Source organism: Camelina sativa, chromosome 5, assembly GCF_000633955.1.
Source record: "Camelina sativa cultivar DH55 chromosome 5, Cs, whole genome shotgun sequence".
Taxonomy (NCBI): domain Eukaryota; kingdom Viridiplantae; phylum Streptophyta; class Magnoliopsida; order Brassicales; family Brassicaceae; genus Camelina; species Camelina sativa.
The window spans coordinates 33289925-33308643 of NC_025689.1; the positions used below are offsets into that span (position 1 = coordinate 33289925).

Genomic DNA, 18719 nt, shown 5'->3' on the forward strand with positions numbered 1-18719 from the left:
TCATGTGGCAAGCTCTGACTGGTTGTATTTCGGTTACGGCGAATCTGAAACGGCGAGGTGTCGCTTGTGATATTGGCTGTTCGCGGTGCGGGGCTGAGGAAGAAACGGTTAATCATGTTCTTTTTCGTTGTCCCCCCGCACGTCAGGCATGGGCTCTGGCACATGTACCGGTGGGCCTGCAGAACTTTCCGACAGAGTCGGTCTATGCTAATGTGGATCATTTCCTAGGGCGGAATAACCCGGGCAACCGGGTGGATTTTTTCCCTTGGCTCATGTGGTACATTTGGAAAGCAAGAAATGCTAAGGTTTTTGAGAACCGAGACGAACATCCGGATGAGGTGGTGAGGTTGGCCGAAGGGGAGGCGTCCTCTTGGCTTCAAGCTCAGATGGATGATGGGGATTTGGAGGGTCCACCCGCTGGTTCCCCTCTTTCTCGGACACCTCGGGGGAATACTGTTTTGCTTTCTTCGGTTTATTTAGGGTATCGTTGTTTTGTTGACGGCTCCTGGAAGGAGTCGGATGTTTTTTCAGGTGCAGGATGGTGTTGTACTTCTGTACAGCGAGAGTCCCCTCTGCTCGGAGCCACCAATTACAGGCGCAGTCTTTCCCCGCTACACGCTGAAGTTGAAGCATTTATGTGGGCCATGCGATGTATGATTGGACATGATATCCGGGAGGTGACGTTTCTTACGGACTGTTCCGACTTGGTGAAGATGGTGTCTTCTCCTCACGAATGGCCGGCCTTTGCACCGTATCTAGACGACATAAAGATGGACAGGGAGGAGTTTTCTTCTTTTTCTTTGATTTATGTTTCCCGTAATGCTAATGTTAGGGCGGACTCTTTAGCACGCAAAGCGCGTGCAAGTTCCCACCATATTTTATTTGTAAACGATTTTCCACCAAATTGACTCGTTTGAGCTAATTTTCTTGTTGANTTGTTGAAAAAAAAAAAAAAAAAGGAGTGACTAATTATTTTGTTGGATTTCTAAATACTTTTCAGAAAGAATAGATATTTTGGATTTTTAAAGTGAAAAATCTGAGAAAGTGTTTATAGAAAAAAAGTGCAAAGGTTTGGGAGCAATTTCTTCTTAAAAGTTATTAAGTGGAGTAGTCTCCAAGTTTCTGGTGTAACCTCCGCAGGACGTAGGTTGCAAGACTATTGAATGGCACCTGATGTTGTATCAGTTTTTATTTTTACATTATGCAAAATCCATTTCTTAAGTCATTCAAGATTATGAATATTTTTACTAAAATTTAGGAAAACCAGATTTTGTAAAATTTTAGCAATTCCTTCATAAAATCTAAAAACCACAATATATATTTATTCTAATCTAGCATTCTCTCTCTTTTTCTTAATATATATTTATTCTAATTTACTTAAATTCTAAAACAAACTAAGACCTTGAATGGTGATGATAGTAGTAATTTTGCAATAATGTGTTTTTATATGCAATAAACATATGTTTTTCTGTATCATTGTATATTTTTATCAAATAAAAATTTATAACCATTATTTTACTATTTAAAAATAATTATAATATTAGTTACCATTCAAGATTTTGCAAAAACTAAAATCTACACCAAAAATCAAAAATTTTAAAAATCCAAAAGCTAACAACCAAAATCTAAAAACCAATAAAAAATCAGCAGCCATTCATGACCTATAAGATATGGGCTTTTAGAAGCCTAATTACTTGCACTTTTTCGGCTTTTAAGATTAGTGGTTATAAATACTGAATCTATTGAATATATGTACTGTAGCGTATACATATGTAAATGTAATGTGTCTCTTTGACTCTTTGTCACATTGGTTTGTAAGGTTGTAGATTGTGCAACATAGAATAGTTTTTCTATGACGCATGATGGTTAAAACTTACAAAATCTGTGTCAACAAACTTGGTTAATTAAAAAAACCTCACTCCAAGAAATTTTTAAATGGTTAAATATTTGAGTTTGGCTACTTGGCTCAAATTATTTTTACAAAGGGTTTATCGATTTTCGTTGGATGTGTTCCACAATAACTTATACTAGGTAACAACCCGCACATAGTGTGGTATAAAATAATTATTTAATGTTTTTACTGTAATTTTTATTTACAAGATCTATTATATTTATGGATAATTGAAATATTTAAAATTCGATTGTATAGTATATATCTATAAAAAAAATTGTATAATAATTAAAATTTAATCCGTGAGAGTTATTATAATATCAATCTTATATTATTATATCATATGAACAAAAAGTTCTTAAAATTCATTTTAAAGATTTTATGAAAATATAATTAAAGGATATAATTAAGGTAGAAAGATAATATAAAAATTTATTTTTGGATGTTAATTGTATTTTTGGAAAAATAGAGTGGTAAATAAATAAAAATATTTTTAAAAGCTGATGACAAATAAAGGAAAGAGTGTTTTGAGCTCTGTAATGCTGACACCTCAGCTTTTTTGCCAAAATGCTCCTCTATTAATATATAGGGGATACAGTACTATTTATTTGATAGTGGTAAGATATGTATATCATTTGTTTCCTTTTATCTTTAAAAATCTTCTAAACTGTATGTGTTCAAAAGTTAAATTTCCTACAATTTTCCTACTTTTTATTAATGATTCTAGCTAGTCTGCAAGCAAGAAAAACTATATAAAAATGTGGTATGTCGTCAAAAAAGAAAAAAAAAAGTTAAGAATCGAAAAAAAAAAACTCCAAATTTTGAATTATTTGCAGTATTACAATTTTTCATATAAAGATATCCAACATGTGCTATCCTTATGATATAGATATCCTTATACATGTGCTATGCAGTATAAAGATAGAAGCATGCATAACTCCTTTACTCATTTTAAACAACAGAAGTTCATATCAAAACTTTAGGAAATCAAAAGAATATATTAGTAACACTTGAACGAGAATAAGTGTTCTTAATTTCCATATCCACATTAAGGGGTGTCAAAATTGGTCAAGTTGCAGGGATCAACTCAACTCAATCTAACTCATGAACCCTAATGAATAAACAAAATTTATCCTAATGAATTCATGAATAAAATAAGTTAGTGGATCAAATGGTTTAATGGATCAAATGAGTTAAGTCGTAATGGGTAATGGTTTAACGATTAAATTCATCATATATTCTTTTATTGAATCAAATTAACTTAAATGCTTAAACCGGTTAAGTATAACTAAAACCACTAAACCAATCAAATATGTAAACTGATCAATACTTTGATTTTTCTCCAAAACAACAGCTTCATCGTGAATTTTACATTCAGAAATCAAATTTGAATTCAGAAGCCACCAGTTTGGATTTGGACCAGTCTATTAGCTGGAGGAAGCCCTCTTCAGAAGACAGGGATTTTTCTCAGCTGCTCTCCAAAACAAAGTGAAAATTAGGACGCTGAGGGCTTTTTGACTTTCGAATGTTTTTTGATATGATTTGTTTTGCTATTACGTACTTACGCTCGTTCCTATGCACGAACCCTTCCCCTTTTTTTTAATGTTTCAATTTTTGCTGGTCAGAGCTCATTTAACGTGGAATGACATTTGACATTGTCGTTATAGATTTGTTTGTTCCTTTTATTTAGACTCTCAGACGTTAAAACATTAGAAACATTCTCCACCTCAAAGTTTTTGATAACCCCCCGTAGTTACATCGGTTCATTCACCATTGTTGCACATCAAGTCGGTGAAACCTGACAAATTTACTCCTCGGATTGTGGAGAACAAGGATGACTTCGAATATGAAAGTTCAATCTTAGGTAAGTAATAGTATAGTGAGTTTTCTATTGTTTCTTTGTCAACCAACATTGCCAACGATATAGTCTTTGGCAGTTAGTAGATGATATTGAATTCTTGTTTCCTACTGGGAAGAACTCGAATGTGGAGTATCGATCTGCATCCCGTAAAGAGAACTTCGACTTCGATGTGAATAGAAAGCGAATAAAGTATGAAGAACTTGGATGCTGAAATATTTATCTGTTATTGCCACATCCTAACAGCTAATCTGCTTTTGTTTTTATTCTTTTTTTCAATTTTTATCTGTGGAGGCATTGCGACAAGAGCTGGAGAAGAAGGGATGGGTATCAGAAAACAGCTTCTGATTAATGAAGCAAAGGAGTTTCCAGATTCTAATCTTGTCTAAATTGAATTTCTTAATGCAATGCCCTACGTAAAAACATTGCAATAAACGAGAGAAATAGTGTTTGAACACAAGGATTTGAGTGATTCATACAAAAAGAAAGCAGTTCTGGAGAAACTTCAGAGATACGAGTGTCATGATTTAAACTGTGAAGCATCAAACCCAACAGCAGTTCATACGAGTTCTACAGCTCAGGAAGCCTAATGTTGAAGTGAACATAACAAACCAGATAAGACATGGTTGGCTAAATGCATGAAAGGAGCTTAGTCTTTCCTCAGGTCCATGAGTTCAGTCTTGATACCGTCGGCCTTAAGTATCATAATCTCAAGCTTGTCTCCCTGTTACAGCAAACAATTCCACAAAGCATTAGTCAGAGACCAACAATTAACGAAGATGAGTTGTTGCCCTTCATTAATATCAGGGATATAGATTAAGTAAATGTTTTGGGAATATCTTCAACTAAATAGGTAAGTTTTTTTGTGGCGTGGTGACAAAAGAAGACAAATAGAAAAACTTACAGTGTAGATATCTCTTTCTGTGGCAGAGGCGAAAACAGTTTTCACCAAATCAACTGCTTCGGCTTCTGAAAGGGGTGTGTTCGAATCCTACATGGTGGCAGAAGAAGAATAAATTGGAACCTGAATTATTCATTTTATGCTAACAATGGCACAAATGAAGAATATCAACAAACCTGTTTAGGTAGCAGAAGAGGACTCGGAGACTTGAGCTGGTTGTCAAGGAAAGGCATGATGAGTGTGGAACCAGAACCTTGAGCACCGTATCCAACTCTCTCATATGATCCAACAGCGTCGTAAGTAAAGACACAACCTTTTCCTGAATATAATCAAGAATAAAGATCACACAATGTACGGTTGCTAAAGTCACATCCTAACTAACAAAAAGAAGAAGAGCAATTTTACCTTCCTCGTCAAGCCCTCCTAGAACATTAAAGGCATAGTAAGGGAAAAAACGCTTGAAATAAAGCGTGTTGGAGAGAAGCTGGGCCATTGCAGGACAGCTCATCTGCTTGTTGTGCTGATGTTGATAGATCTGCAGGACACAAAACACAGAGAACACTCTTCTTACATAAAAAGATTATATCTTTTTCTTAAAAAAAAAAAAAGATATCTGCAAAAGAGCAAAGAAAACCTCACCAAGTGTCTGGATTTGAGAACCTTCTGCAATGCTTTCACATCAGCCTGAAAGCCAGAGGAAGACAACACAGCTTTGTCTGCTCTGGAAAAGTTAAAAAAGAAGGACAATAGCTTAACAAGAGCCTTGCAAGTTACATAAGGACAAACCGGATTCCAGAATCCAAGGAATAAGTTATAAAGAACACAAATCAGCTAAGTGATAAACCGGATTACAGAATCCAAGGAATGATCAAATCAATCACAAAGTCTACTCAATGATCAAACCATCCAAGTACATAACCGGTTTTATCTAGATCTACGGTTTATAGATTGCAAAAACCCTAATAATCTACAGCAAAGGCCAAAATCAAAGTATTGCCAAGAAGGATCGAATCGAAAAGTGAGGAAATTGAGAGAACAAAGAGTAGTGGGGTATTACTTACAGTTTATGGATTTTTGAGTAATCGCGACTAAGAATACTGTAACCAGTAGACATACGAGTATCAGCGGCGATAACACAGTAATCCGATCCAGCGATGGCCACACATGTTCTGAAAAAAAAAGAATACACTACGATTAAAGATACATAGCAATAAATTAAGACACAATCGCCTCAATCAAATAGCAAATCAGAAGAAAGAACCCAGCAGGTCGATTAACGATCCTTACCCTCCATTGTTATCGTAAGGAGACCAGTTCGCGTGCTGCTTAGTCATGGTGGATTTGATAGAGAGAGAGAAAGCTTAGAGCCTAGGGCTTAGATGAATCGAAAATGGCAGAATTAGCTTTTCCGGGTATCAAAGAAACTCTTCTGGGGATCTTAAGCTCTCTCTGGCTTTGTTAACAAGAAAAAGACGGAGACCGTAAACGGCACCGTTTTAGATCGAAGACATTATGGGCTGTTTCGATATCATATTGGGCTTTATATTGGGCCTTCTCTAGGTTTTGAATTCCTGGGAATTAATTTATTTTTCCTTTTTTTCTCTTTCTCTCTGACGTCTGCTTCTTCTTCTTCTTCGTCTACTTCGATTTTTGTCTCTCACTGAAACTCGTAAGCTTCTTCTAGTTTCCTTGTAGACAGACCATTGATTGTAGTCGTACTAGTTCTATTGTAGAAACTTTGCCCTAGCTGAGTCTAGATCTACTTGAAACCCTAATTTTGAGGAAGATGTGTAGTTTGATGTTGTTCTAGTAAAAATCTGGAGTTCTCTGTAAGGATTTGAAGGTGGGTTCCTCGAAAAAACCATTCTTTCTTTTTTCTCTTATTCTAGTTCATTCTCTCAGTTTCTCTTCTTTATCTTGCTTGACTTGGTGCTACCAGGACATTTTTCGCATTTGTGGAAAGTTAGGGTTTTTAAGGTGTGTGTGTGAAAACAATGGAAGCACTTGTTGTTGATGCTGGCTCTAAGCTTCTCAAAGCAGGAGCAGCGATTCCTGACCAAGCTCCTGCAATGATAATTCCATCTCAAATGAAACGAATGGTTGAAGAGGATGGGTCTTCTTCAGCTGATAACCCCACCACCACTGTCTTTGAAGATGTCACTCTTGATCCTATTGAAAGGGGTTTAGTTAGAGATTGGGATGCTATGGAGGATCTCTTGCGTTATGTTGTCTACACTGGTCTTGGTTGGGAAGAGGGAAACGAAGGCAATATACTCTTCACAGATCCACTATGTACTCCTAAGGTTCGTATCTCAACTTCTTCCCTTGTTATTAGAATTTAGAATTCTTGTGGAGTCTCTTTTCAATTTCCATAATCTTGTACCATTGGATGATTTAAAAGGAAAAAGGATCCATTTTGTTCTTATAGTACCACATTTTAGATAGCAAAATGTTATTTTTCTGAACGTTTCGACCTGATTTGGTGAATTTTTGTTTGTGGACAGGCTATTAGGGAACAATTGGTACAGTTGATGTTTGAAACATTCAATGTCTCTGGTTTTTATGCATCAGAGCAAGCAGTGCTGTCCCTTTATGCTGTTGGACGCATCTCCGGTTGCACTGTTGATATTGGTCATGGAAAGATAGGTATAATAACTTTGTTGACCTTTGTGATAATCTGATCTTACTCTTTGTGTCATAGTTCTCTGTGTTATGTGACTTTTGTTTCATGAGATGTTGTTTCCCTTCATTAACCTTTATACAGCCTCTAAAACGTTTTGTAAAACCAAATATTTTTTGTCCTGTAAGTTGGGAGTTCCTTGTGTATGTGGCTGGGCATGATCAGAATGATGTTGTGTATGGTGTTTTTTTAACTTTGTGATTGATACCAACCACTCTTGTCGTTAACTCTTGTACAATGTGTCCTCAGATATTGCCCCAGTTCTTGAAGGTGCTGTACAACACATTGCCTCGAAACGGTTTGAGCTAGGTGGAACCGAACTAACGAAATTATTTGCCCAAGAGCTTGGAAAATCCAACCCGACAATGACTCTCAACATGCCTGACATTGAAAAACTGAAGGAGCAGTATGCAAACTGTGTCGAGGACGAAATTGCTTATGCGAAAACTCAAAGCTGTGAAATGGAGCAGCATACTCTTCCTGATGGACAGGTTTGTGTGACTACATTTTTGAGATTCTACATCTTGTGTTACCTTACGCGTATAGATAACAAAACCATGGCCTTATTTAGGTGATAAGCATTGGGCGAGAGAGATACTCTGTTGGTGAAGCTCTGTTTCAGCCGTCTATATTGGGACTGGAGGAGCACGGAATCGTTGAGCAGCTTGTCCGCATTATCTCCACAGTTTCATCTGAGAACCATAGGCAGCTCTTGGAGAATACTGTACTCTGTGGTGGTACAACCTCCATGACAGGTAATAACAATACTTGATACACTTTGTGTTCTGGTATCTTTTGGGTTGGAAAGCTAAAGTGTTTTGTTGGAATGGTCATTGGTAGGATTCGAAAGTAGATTTCAGAAAGAAGCAAACTTGTGCTCATCTGCTATTCGACCAACACTGGTGAAACCGCCGGAATATATGCCGGAGAATTTGGGGATGTATTCGGCCTGGGTTGGAGGAGCCATACTAGCTAAAGTGGTGTTTCCGCAGAATCAGCATGTTACTAAAGCCGATTATGACGAGACTGGACCATCGGTGGTTCATCGGAAATGTTTCTAGAAAGCAAAGACCACACAACTTTGGTCGTTTGTTGTTGTAGCTGAGAGGATTTTTTATTTTACTTTTGCTGTCATTTAAGGATTTGGACCAAATTAAGTAGTAAAACACTTTCAAATACAATATCATTTGATTAGATCGGTTTATAAATAATCAGTTTACATAATGCGTAGATATTGTTGTTGCTCAGTGGCAATACGTGGGTGGATTGGCATTATAGGTTCGAATACCTATATCTCTAATTTTTTTTTCCTGATAACCGGATTAAATTCCGGTTCGATTCGGTTAATAGAAAACCGGAGCTACTTTCGAAAATTGGGGAAAAAACAAAAAGTAGATTTGGTATTCGAAAAATTAAATGATTCTCTAATAACTGTGTAGCCACAAATCTGAATCTACCAATTGAGTTTTTTTAAACCAAATTTATTTATATGAAGTAATTTAGTCTAAGAAAAAAAAAACTCATGTATTAAACGTCCAAAAAAATAAATAAATGAGGTATTTTTTAAGTTTTTCTAATTAATCTTTATTGATATTTGAACTTATGATAATTTAGTCTCTTTATATAATAGTTTGTACTCTAATGATTTTTTAGGAATTAGATTTCTTGATTGCAATGACATCTCCAAAAATATGGATGAACAATTTGAGCATTTTTTTTCAACTTTCTAATTTGAATTAGTTGACTAGTTTTTTTAACATATTCAACTCAAGTGGTGAAAATTACTTGAATAGTGTTTTTCAACCTTTTAAATTACGATTGCATTCATAATTTTCCAATATTTGTTATTTAATTAATTCTTGGTTTAATTAATCCCTACTTTATTATTTCGAAAGTATATGACTTCTTTTTAGTAGATTATATAATAAGTATATGGGTCATTAATTGGTTATAAAATTAAAACATTAATAATTTAGACTGGTTTAAGTTATGTATCATTTGTATACTCATCATTTACGGATTGACTTGATTATCGATTGATATCTAACTAAATTCTTTTGACTTGATTATTGATCGATTGACTTAAATTATTCATCAAAAAAAATATTTTGATATCTAACTTACCATATTAATTTGTTACTTACCATTATAATTCACCTCTTATCTTCATAGTTTTATTCCTGGATATACTATAATTTGAATTTAAAAAAACGAATATAAATTGTTCAGTCTATAAAATATTCAAGCTTTAGTAATATTATTTTTTTAAAGAATATCTATTCAACTAAAATTTTCTCGCTCTCTCTATCTTCAGATTCGTTCCCTGTCGACATTAGAACGAACGCTCTCTCTTACTTTTTTTTTTCTCTATTTCAGGTGGTGAAGAAGAGAAGAGGAGAAGACCTCAGTGGTTTATATATATATAGAGATGAGAGAGCGTTGTTACGAAGGAAATAAATGAGATTATCGAAAAATATCTAAAGAAAAAAAAGAAAAACCAAAAACGCGTTTTCCTTTTTCTTAAATCCACGCGCTCTACGCGGACTCTCGAATAAGATTATCTTTGTCAACAAATCGTATCTTTTACAGCCGTTAAGATTAGATGTAATTAGATTTCATAATCTGCTATTTCAATATTTGTGAGTTATGCTTTTTGTTGTACTCAATAAGTCAACAACACACATTGATCAATTCAATCCGAACCAACTTATCCAAACCAATTTAGCTCGGTCCCTTTTCTTTGTGTCATTGAACCCGGTCCAATTTCATATTTTGCTATTTCAATATTTGTGAGTTATGCTTTTTGTCGTACTCAATAGTCAACAACACACATTGATCAATGAATGAAAATACAACAACGATTTTTTCCCTAATTCTTAAAACCACACTATTAAAAATAAGGCAATTATGATTAATGGAAACCACCAACGTATTTTTCACATCTTTTTTTGTTTTATATACTTCTACTGCGTTATTATGATTTATAGTTTTTCGAGTTTTGGGTAATAGAATCTTTTCTTTTTCTTTCTCCTAAAAATGTATTTCAGATGATAAATGTGTTTCGAGTTTTGGGTAATACATATATTTTATAAAAGCATTGACGTATGAATGTGTTAAAAATGTCAGATTAGAAGTCTTTAATAAGAGAAGGACATATATACTATATTAAACTTCTTTTTTGTAAGTACCGGAAAAATATCAAATCCTAGAAAAGGCAAGTAAATCGGATACATTTTGAAGCAGCTTCCTAAAGGGAGGAAACCGGGTTTTCCACGGTTTAGCGAAAAACCGGCCCGAACGAAGTAGTATCTGATTTGAAATTACTAGAAGAAAGCGGTAAATCGGATACAATCTGAAGCAGCTTTCTTAAGGGTACTCAACAGCAACGGGTTTAGCAAAAACCGGCCCGAACCTCTTCAAACGAGTACTCAAGAGCAACGGGTGCTTCATCCATTCTCTTCTCCACCGCAGGAGTGAACGGCGTTGTTGCCTCCATCATTGCGACTGAAGCTGCCGGAGTTGTTGGNAAAATATTAGATTAGAAGTCTTTAATAAGAGAAGGACATATATATTAAACTTGTCTTTTTTGTAAGTACCGGAAAATATCAAATCCTAGAAAAGGCAAGTAAATCGGATACATTTTGAAGCAGCTTCCTAAAGGGAGGAAACCGGGTTTTCCACGGTTTAGCGAAAAACCGGCCCGAACGAAGTAGTATCTGATTTGAAATTACTAGAAGAAAGCGGTAAATCGGATACAATCTGAAGCAGCTTTCTTAAGGGTACTCAACAGCAACGGGTTTAGCAAAAACCGGCCCGAACCTCTTCAAACGAGTACTCAAGAGCAACGGGTGCTTCATCCATTCTCTTCTCCACCGCAGGAGTGAACGGCGTTGTTGCCTCCATCATTGCGACTGAAGCTGCCGGAGTTGTTGGTACAACTCTTTCGTTTTCTTCATTGGTTTTAGGTGTCAAGATTCTCTCCTCTAAAGATGATGGTTTTGTTGTGTAAGCATCCCTGTGATCTTCTGGGGAATTCAAGATATTGGAAGTGACAGGTGAAAGAGGCTTCCTAAGCATTGGAGATCTCCCTTTGTTCGTCACAGTTTTGCCTGAAACTGAGACGTTCTTTGATCTGAGACGACCTGGAAGCTCTGAGTTTCTCCTCCCTACACATTTGACACAAATTCTCTATAGTCAATCTCTTTCTAAGTCTCAGTAAACCAAAATCTTGTCTTATTATTATGTACCTGAAGGAGTTGGAAGAGTTGAATCTCTCCTACTAGTGGCGTTCTGGTCATAGTAGCTGCTCCTTTTGCCATTGAATGTTGCCTTCTCAGGCTTCAAGCTTTGATTAAGCATGGCACCACCAAGTGAGAGTTTTCTGTTCATGGCAGCATTCACTGGCGTTCTCAGTGGTTTCTTTCCGCTTTTATTTGGGCTTGGTTTAGACCCGTAAAGGGCTTCTTGTTCTGTTATGAGTTGTCCATGGAGTTTCTTCAGATCCTGAGATGAAAGCAACAATGTCAAAATTGCTAATGATGTTTGTCTCAAATGCTAAGAGTTCGTTCCTGGTAATAACCAGTGTTCCTTACTCTTTGTCTCTGTTTTTCATGCTCTTTTTCTCCCCATAGAGTCTTGTACTGATCAAGCATCGATAAAACTCGGACCTGAACAATCAAAGGAACATGCTTTTGTGAATGAAAATGCTGACTTGTTAAGTGAGTAGCACAGAGTCATTAATCAGTAAAAAAACACTTACACCATCATATAAGAATTCATTTCCTCTTTCAGCCTCCCAGGCAGTGACTTTGGCAGTCAAAGCCTCCACCATCCCTGCATCAACAGCCGCAGAGGTATTCAGTTTCTAGGGTAACTAAAAGCTAAAGTTATGGATTGAGGGTTTTTGTTATACAATCTAAAGAGCAAGAATGTTGTTACCAGGAAGTTTATTGACAAGTACACGGGCTTTTTCAGCACGCTTTAATGTAAGATGAGCTCCTCTTCCAGCGTTGTACCGGTTATCATCCTGACAAGCCAACAATGTGAGGACTAGAGAAAGATTGAAGCAGGCATATAGATTGATATTAATTTTCTAACCCGATTGTACTCTTCAAGCCAAGACTCTTCTTCACATGCTGACATCCATTTCTCCACTTTTTCAAGAATCTCCTTCCTGCTTGAAGCTTCCTCTTTGACCTTTGCAATCTCGGAATCAATTTGCTCTAACAACTGCTCAGGATCCTTGACACCTAAAAGATGAGGGGAAGCATGCTATTATTAGCATTTGCATATTATCTACCAGTATAATGAGTTAGATGTACAAATAAGCCTAATAATGGTTTACCAGATTCTATAGCTTCAACTGAAAAGTTTTCTGATTTGAGAACTTCGGTAGCCATGTGCATCTTCCTTGATATTTCCTCAAGCTCAAGCTTTTTTCTTAGTATCACCTCTTTGATCTTAGTTATTTTAAGCTTGCTAAGCCTAGTGACTTCATCATCAACCTGTAATATAAACCCACATTATAAAATAGTCTGTTATAAACGGATAGAGGAGAAAACACAGCAAGGTTTGGTCCTGTGCACTCACGCGTTTAATGGAAGCAACAGATAGTATGTTGTCCTCAGTTATTTCAGGCTCAGACAAAGCGATGCTGCAGGTGACATTGTGAAATATCTTTTGCTCTTCCGCAGGCGTGTCCAGCAGATTCCAGAGCTCCAACAGGGAGACCGCAAGATCTTGAACCTGAAAAGTAAGTAAAAAGAGTCAGAAACCATAAGCACGCAGAAAAAATTGCAATCCATTACAAAAAGACCTAAACCTCAGACTACTAACCTTCTGCATTCGCTGTAACTTGACCTCTCGTAAATTCACAATCATCATATCCAACTTATCAAGAGTACTTCTGTTCACATCTCTGGTGTTAGAATCAACCAGAGATGAATGTATCCCTCTTAGCATGTCCTTGAAATCTTCACCAAGCACCGAGCACAACGAGTTAAGCGTTTTCAGCAAACGTTCTACCTCTTCCAATCTCTTACTCTACAATTTGAAAAGAATCAAAGTTAACATATTGGAAAAACAGGTGCACAGAATCTTCTAAGTCCTATATCATGAGATCTAACAGCAAAACTAACCTTTTCATTCTGGAGTTCAGCCAATTGCCTACGCAATTCCTCCAACTTCTGAAGTGAAAGATCAGTCTCTTCTGCAGCAAACTTCTTCAGATAATCTGTTGGATTTCCAAGTTGAGATGACAACTTCAGTAACTGATCAATGACTTCACGAAACCGATTCATTCTCTCAGCTTTCTTTTTGCGTAGTCCATCCAATTGAACATTAACATTCTCAAGCTCTTCCTTCAAGTTTTCTCCCAATCTGCTGTTAAACTGTAAGACCAAGAAAAACGAAAAAAAAAAAACACATCAGTACTTGCCATAACTCAAGCAGACAAAAACCAAAAAAGTTAACAAAATCTATTAAAAAACACTTGCATGAATCTCTTGTCCACCCATAGAAGAACCAATGGCTGCAATTTCAGATCTTCCAAGGGCGATTTCTTTAAGCAAATTGGCTTTACAACGACTAGCCTCTTCAACTTTTCGCTTATAAACCGAGAGACACTCCTTCTCGATATCAGCCAAAGCAGTATCTTTCTCATCCTCAGTCTCTCCCATTTCATTCCATATTTCCTGATACCCAAATTGGTAAAATTCTAAATTAAAACCAAGAACAAAAATAAACGTAATCTTGAAACAGAAAGATTAAAAAAAAAAACCTGCAATTGACGAAGTAACAATCCACATGTAGTCTCGATTCGCGAAAACTGCTCTGTTGAATTCCGCATCATGATGATTAGAACACGCTAAATCCTTCTCTCGAAACCCTAAATACAAAAAAAAAAATCCCCAATTATGAACAATTGAAACATCACCGATAAATTATTCGGATTCTCGATTACACAAAAACCTAACTATCCGGAAACGAAATCTCTGTTTCCTCCGCGGAATCAAAATTACACAAAATCGCGATGATTCATAGAGAGAAGTTCAAGATCTGTAAACATCTACGAGAGAGAAGAGGGAGAAGAGAGAAAAAAAAAGAATCTACCTGGATCAAAGATGAGGAGCGCCCAAGAAGTTTGTGAAGAGATGATCAAGGAAGGAGAGAGCGAAATTAGGGTTTATAAGTGTTGGGAGTAAGGAGAACAAAAGAAGAGAGTAACGGATGTAAAGTTAAAATTTGAACAAGGAGCGGGAGGAGGGTCCGTTACGATCCGGGGCTCACGATTTTGGTTGACGTGGAATGATCTTAGCCGTTGTTTTGAACTTATCTTCCCTTTTCCCCTTTTTTCCTTTTTTTTTTAACGGATCAGATTTCGTGAGCGAGTAATAAAGGCCTTGATTTTTTTTGAAATAGGAACTGTTCGGATTTTTTTGAAATAAAATTGGCTCCATTATTGATCCTAAATGAAATTAAAAATGGCAATCAAGATATTTGTTTTGTTAACAAAAAAAATGGTAACCAGATTAAACAATTAAAAATATAAATATTTTGTTAGAGATATCAGATATGTACCTCATATTCCACGACTGAATTGACGTCTGTGACATATCTGGTTTTTTGAAATTTACTTTGTTGAAGTCAATGAGTATTTTTCTCTAGTTTACATGTAAACGACTTTAAGCCGGTGATAATGATAAAGGACTTCGAAGGATAGACTCAAAAATGACACTACTTTTTTCAACTATCGAAAGAGAGAGTCTACCGTGATTTAACATTGGTACTTTTCCTAATATCCGACTTCCGACATTAACCAACAAAGAAAAATACATAAACATCCTTCAACGGATTAGTATTTCATTGTTAATTTCCACTCTACTCTATATGGTAGGTACGTATGTTCATTGTTTAAGATTTACAGAAGCATTACAACATAACAAATTACAGATGGAGTTTGAATAAAACAAATTTAAACCTTATTAGATGGAGCCATGTAGGTAGTGTGGATTTATACATATGTTACTAATTTGACTAATTGTATGCGCTTGTGTAATTAATCGTTCTAACTCCTTAATTAAAGCTAAACCCTTTATTATATATATAGTCACTACTTGTTTTGTGAACTTTTTACATTGTCAACAAAAACGTTATAGTCACTACAATACTTAGTAACACTTACTTACGTTATAATTAATATATCAAAGTATGCACAAATACATCGTATGTACGTGACTACAAAAAACACTCGAGAATACAACTTAATTATCATAAATTTAAATGATCAAATCAATCAATTTACTTATTGTGTACGACCAAAAACATAATTTTTTTATGAAAACAGATCTTGTAGAAAATAAATGGAGAGAATATACAACTTTTTCATGTTAGTACATTAGGGTAAATTAGTTGGATCAAGTATATATAAACGAATGACATTTTAGTAGATTTTCAACGGTTGTGAAATTTGAAGAGTTTTTTCTCTTTTACTTAAGCTAGACTTTATTCAACGTGTGACTGTGACACTGACACATCATATAAAAATTCAATCACTTTGTTCTATTTGAACACATTCGAACAAACACTTTGTTTTTAAAATCGTCGACTAGACGTTTATGTGGCCAAAACCACCCCAACGCATTGTTTCGGTCATAGTAGTTAATGTAAATCATTATTATTAATCACCACAACCAGTTTGTCCAAAAAAAAAAAAAAAATCACCACAAACACAATATAATCGTACAAACTAAATTGTTTATGAAATTATGATTATTGGAATTTGGAAGTGGATAAAAGGAAGAGCTTAATAAAAAAAAGAGGACGAAAAAAAAAAAAACCAAACAAAACCGTATGTGACTATTTGGAGAGAGAGACAATAAAATAATGCCCCTCGGACTTATCAGTATTGTCAGAACGAGCCTGAAAATAAAATTAATTAAAATTTAAAACAAAACCACACACTGAAAATTACTGAAAAATCCTTTTATTTTTTTTGCTCTCTCTCTCTTCTTGCTTCATCGTCGCGTCGTCTTCTTCACCATCTCCTCTCTCTCTCTCTCTGTCTGTCTGCGCTAGCTACTTCTTCGTCTTCCAGATGGATTCTCACAAAACCGAAGAAGGTCAATTCCATAATCATAATATCGATCTTGATTCGACGGCGGACTTAATCGTTCAATCACCACCATCCACTCTCAACCACAACCACAATTCCGAAGTCGATCCCGATTTTTCTCTCCCGGAATTCGTACTCTTCCGTTCTTCTCCATCCGGAGATTCTCCAGATCAATCCTCCGACGAACACGACGATGCGTCTCATCCCTACGCCGGAACCCCCAAATTTGATGCTTCTTCAAATTCTAGGGTTTCCAGTGACGGAAGAGATGAGTTTTTCATCAGCCCAGAGCCACACATCTCAAATCAGTTCTACACTTTCAACGCTGAATCTCACGCTCTCATGATCCTCTGTCTCCGTGAGGGACGTCTAGCTACTCCCACTGAGATCCGTATCGCCACGCCTAGGTCTGTACTCAAGTCATGGCGCTGCGTTTGGAAGGACCGAAACGAGGAAACAGCTTACATCACCGCATGGAAACGGATCCAGGATAAGCTCACTTCCCGCCTTGATCCAGCCACTGGTAACGAGTTTCTCTGCTTCAAGAATAATACTCAGCTGTTCGTCTCTCACGTCAACCAGTGGCAAGATATAGTCATGGGCTATCACGCTGATGGTGATTTGAAACACCTAGGACTTAAAGAGACCATTGAAAGGATTAAACAAGTTTGGACTGTTGGTGCTAAGCTCTATGGCATTCCCGAGAGCTTTATTAGGGTTTGTGTAGCCGCGTGCCCTGTTTGTAATGCTGAATCTGGTTCTGCTTCGAGGAACAAACGGCGTCGATTTGAGTATACAGAGTCTTTTGATGTGCCTGCCAAGGAAGTTCCCGATAGGTTGCAGCAGTTGGCTGCGAAGTACAAGGTTGTGCTGTGCATTAGGCAGAAGTATATTAGGTATAAGCCATTTATGGCAGAGGTGAAGGATTATGCTTGTCATAGAGCTGGAGAGCCTAGCTCAGTTAAGAAGGCTAGGATTTTGAAGAGGGAGCCTTATCAGTCGAAGAAATGCGGTTGTGGTTTTAGGATTAGAGCTATTGTGCCCATTGCTAACTACAGTGAAAGGACCAAGACTTTTGTATACCAGGAAGAAGGGACAGCTGTTTTTAAGCTATACGCTGTCCATTCAGGACATGAGCCAGGGGCAACGGATGGAAATGCGAGAATCATGCATCGGGTTGTTGGTCATAAGGATTTATTGATGGNCCCGACAGGTTGCAGCAATTGGCTGCCAAGCACAAGGTTGTGCTCTGCATTAGGCAGAAGTATATTAGGTATAAGCCATTTATGGCAGAGGTGAAGGATTATGCTTGTCATAGAGCTGGAGAGCCTAGCTCAGTTAAGAAGGCTAGGATTTTGAAGAGGGAGCCTTATCAGTCGAAGAAATGCGGTTGTGGTTTTAGGATTAGAGCTATTGTGCCCATTGCTAACTACAGTGAAAGGACCAAGACTTTTGTATACCAGGAAGAAGGGACAGCTGTTTTTAAGCTATACGCTGTCCATTCAGGACATGAGCCAGGGGCAACGGATGGAAATGCGAGAATCATGCATCGGGTTGTTGGTCATAAGGATTTATTGATGGATCAAGAAACTGTCTACGGAGTGCGGGAAGACTTGGAAACTGATGGGGTCGGTGGCGATATGCGTTTAGCTGTCTTGCATCAGGTGCAGGAACTAAGGAGTGAACTCGGCACTCTAGAAGGAAAGCTTGGAACGTTTTCAGAAGAGATGTTGGGTTCAGTGTCCAGCGAGTTGTTTGAGATGCTCAACAAGATCAGGAATTTCGGCGATGAGAGTGTTAAGGGAACAACGGGCTTGCTTCCAGAGAAGACAGACTCAGATGAAATACTTGTTGGAGGTAATGATCTGGCACATTGGAGTGACCATCATCACGAGCATTTATATGGAGATGGGAAGGATGCAGAACTTATTGAAGATGATGAGGACAGTTTTGGGAGGAACCTTGATGATGTTGTTCCTTGGGAAGAGATAAGGCCACCGTCGGGTTGTGGAAGTCCAAAAGATATCTTGTCTGAGACATGCAAGCCTGACAAATGGTTGAAATGCAATGACTTTAATGAGAAGAGCATGCTGAATAGCGAAGAATCTAAACTAACAAAAGCGATGATACACGATGGAGGTAGTATAGAAACAGATGTAGGTTTAGCTGGTATACAAGTCGATGATAGCTTCTATCAAGAAAACTCCAAGTGGTATGATCCTCCTTGTGGTTTGGATTCAAACACAGACGGTGAAGACAATGGATTCAGACACGGGG

At 36.9% G+C, this 18719-nt stretch overlaps 5 protein-coding genes across 6 annotated transcripts in view; 3 read left to right on the forward strand and 2 right to left on the reverse strand.

Moving 5' to 3' along the window:
- Window positions 3-908, forward strand: LOC104789808. Its single transcript, XM_010515453.1, has one exon. It carries the CDS (start codon window positions 3-5, stop codon window positions 906-908), a length of 906 nt encoding a protein of 301 aa, XP_010513755.1.
- On the reverse strand, window positions 4158-6095 carry LOC104749252 (proteasome subunit beta type-1). Its single transcript, XM_010514111.2, has 7 exons — window positions 5938-6095; window positions 5712-5819; window positions 5290-5371; window positions 5056-5185; window positions 4827-4969; window positions 4654-4740; window positions 4158-4473 (listed from the first exon to the last, which is right to left on the reverse strand). The coding sequence occupies exons 1-7, from the start codon at window positions 5982-5984 to the stop codon at window positions 4399-4401; spliced, it is 672 nt and encodes a 223-aa protein (XP_010512413.1). The 5' UTR covers window positions 5985-6095; the 3' UTR covers window positions 4158-4398.
- Window positions 6250-8524, forward strand: LOC104788362 (actin-related protein 7). The gene is made up of 6 exons (XM_010514112.1): window positions 6250-6493; window positions 6590-6953; window positions 7155-7296; window positions 7580-7821; window positions 7902-8085; window positions 8171-8524. The coding sequence occupies exons 2-6, from the start codon at window positions 6645-6647 to the stop codon at window positions 8389-8391; spliced, it is 1098 nt and encodes a 365-aa protein (XP_010512414.1). The 5' UTR covers window positions 6250-6493; window positions 6590-6644; the 3' UTR covers window positions 8392-8524.
- Window positions 10489-14552, reverse strand: LOC104788363 (65-kDa microtubule-associated protein 4). Of its 2 annotated transcripts, XM_010514114.2 has the most exons (14): window positions 14441-14552; window positions 14109-14216; window positions 13825-14022; window positions 13468-13719; window positions 13166-13372; window positions 12920-13075; window positions 12675-12834; window positions 12428-12579; window positions 12269-12356; window positions 12090-12163; window positions 11923-11997; window positions 11578-11833; window positions 11264-11496; window positions 10489-10856 (listed from the first exon to the last, which is right to left on the reverse strand). In XM_010514114.2, the coding sequence occupies exons 2-14, from the start codon at window positions 14178-14180 to the stop codon at window positions 10722-10724; spliced, it is 2058 nt and encodes a 685-aa protein (XP_010512416.1). In that variant the 5' UTR covers window positions 14181-14216; window positions 14441-14552; the 3' UTR covers window positions 10489-10721. The 2 variants fall into 2 exon arrangements, with proteins under 2 accessions (XP_010512416.1, XP_010512415.1); XM_010514113.2 differs by lacking the exon at window positions 10489-10856 and having other exon boundaries at window positions 10906-11496.
- Window positions 16324-18719, forward strand: part of LOC104788364 — a 3565-nt gene continuing 1169 nt past the window's right edge. Inside the window, exons 1-2 of the mRNA XM_010514115.2 lie at window positions 16324-17636; window positions 18014-18665. Coding sequence (XP_010512417.1) covers window positions 16425-17636; window positions 18014-18665 — 1864 coding nt within the window. The 5' untranslated portion in view covers window positions 16324-16424. The remainder of the gene's footprint in view (window positions 17637-18013; window positions 18666-18719) is intronic.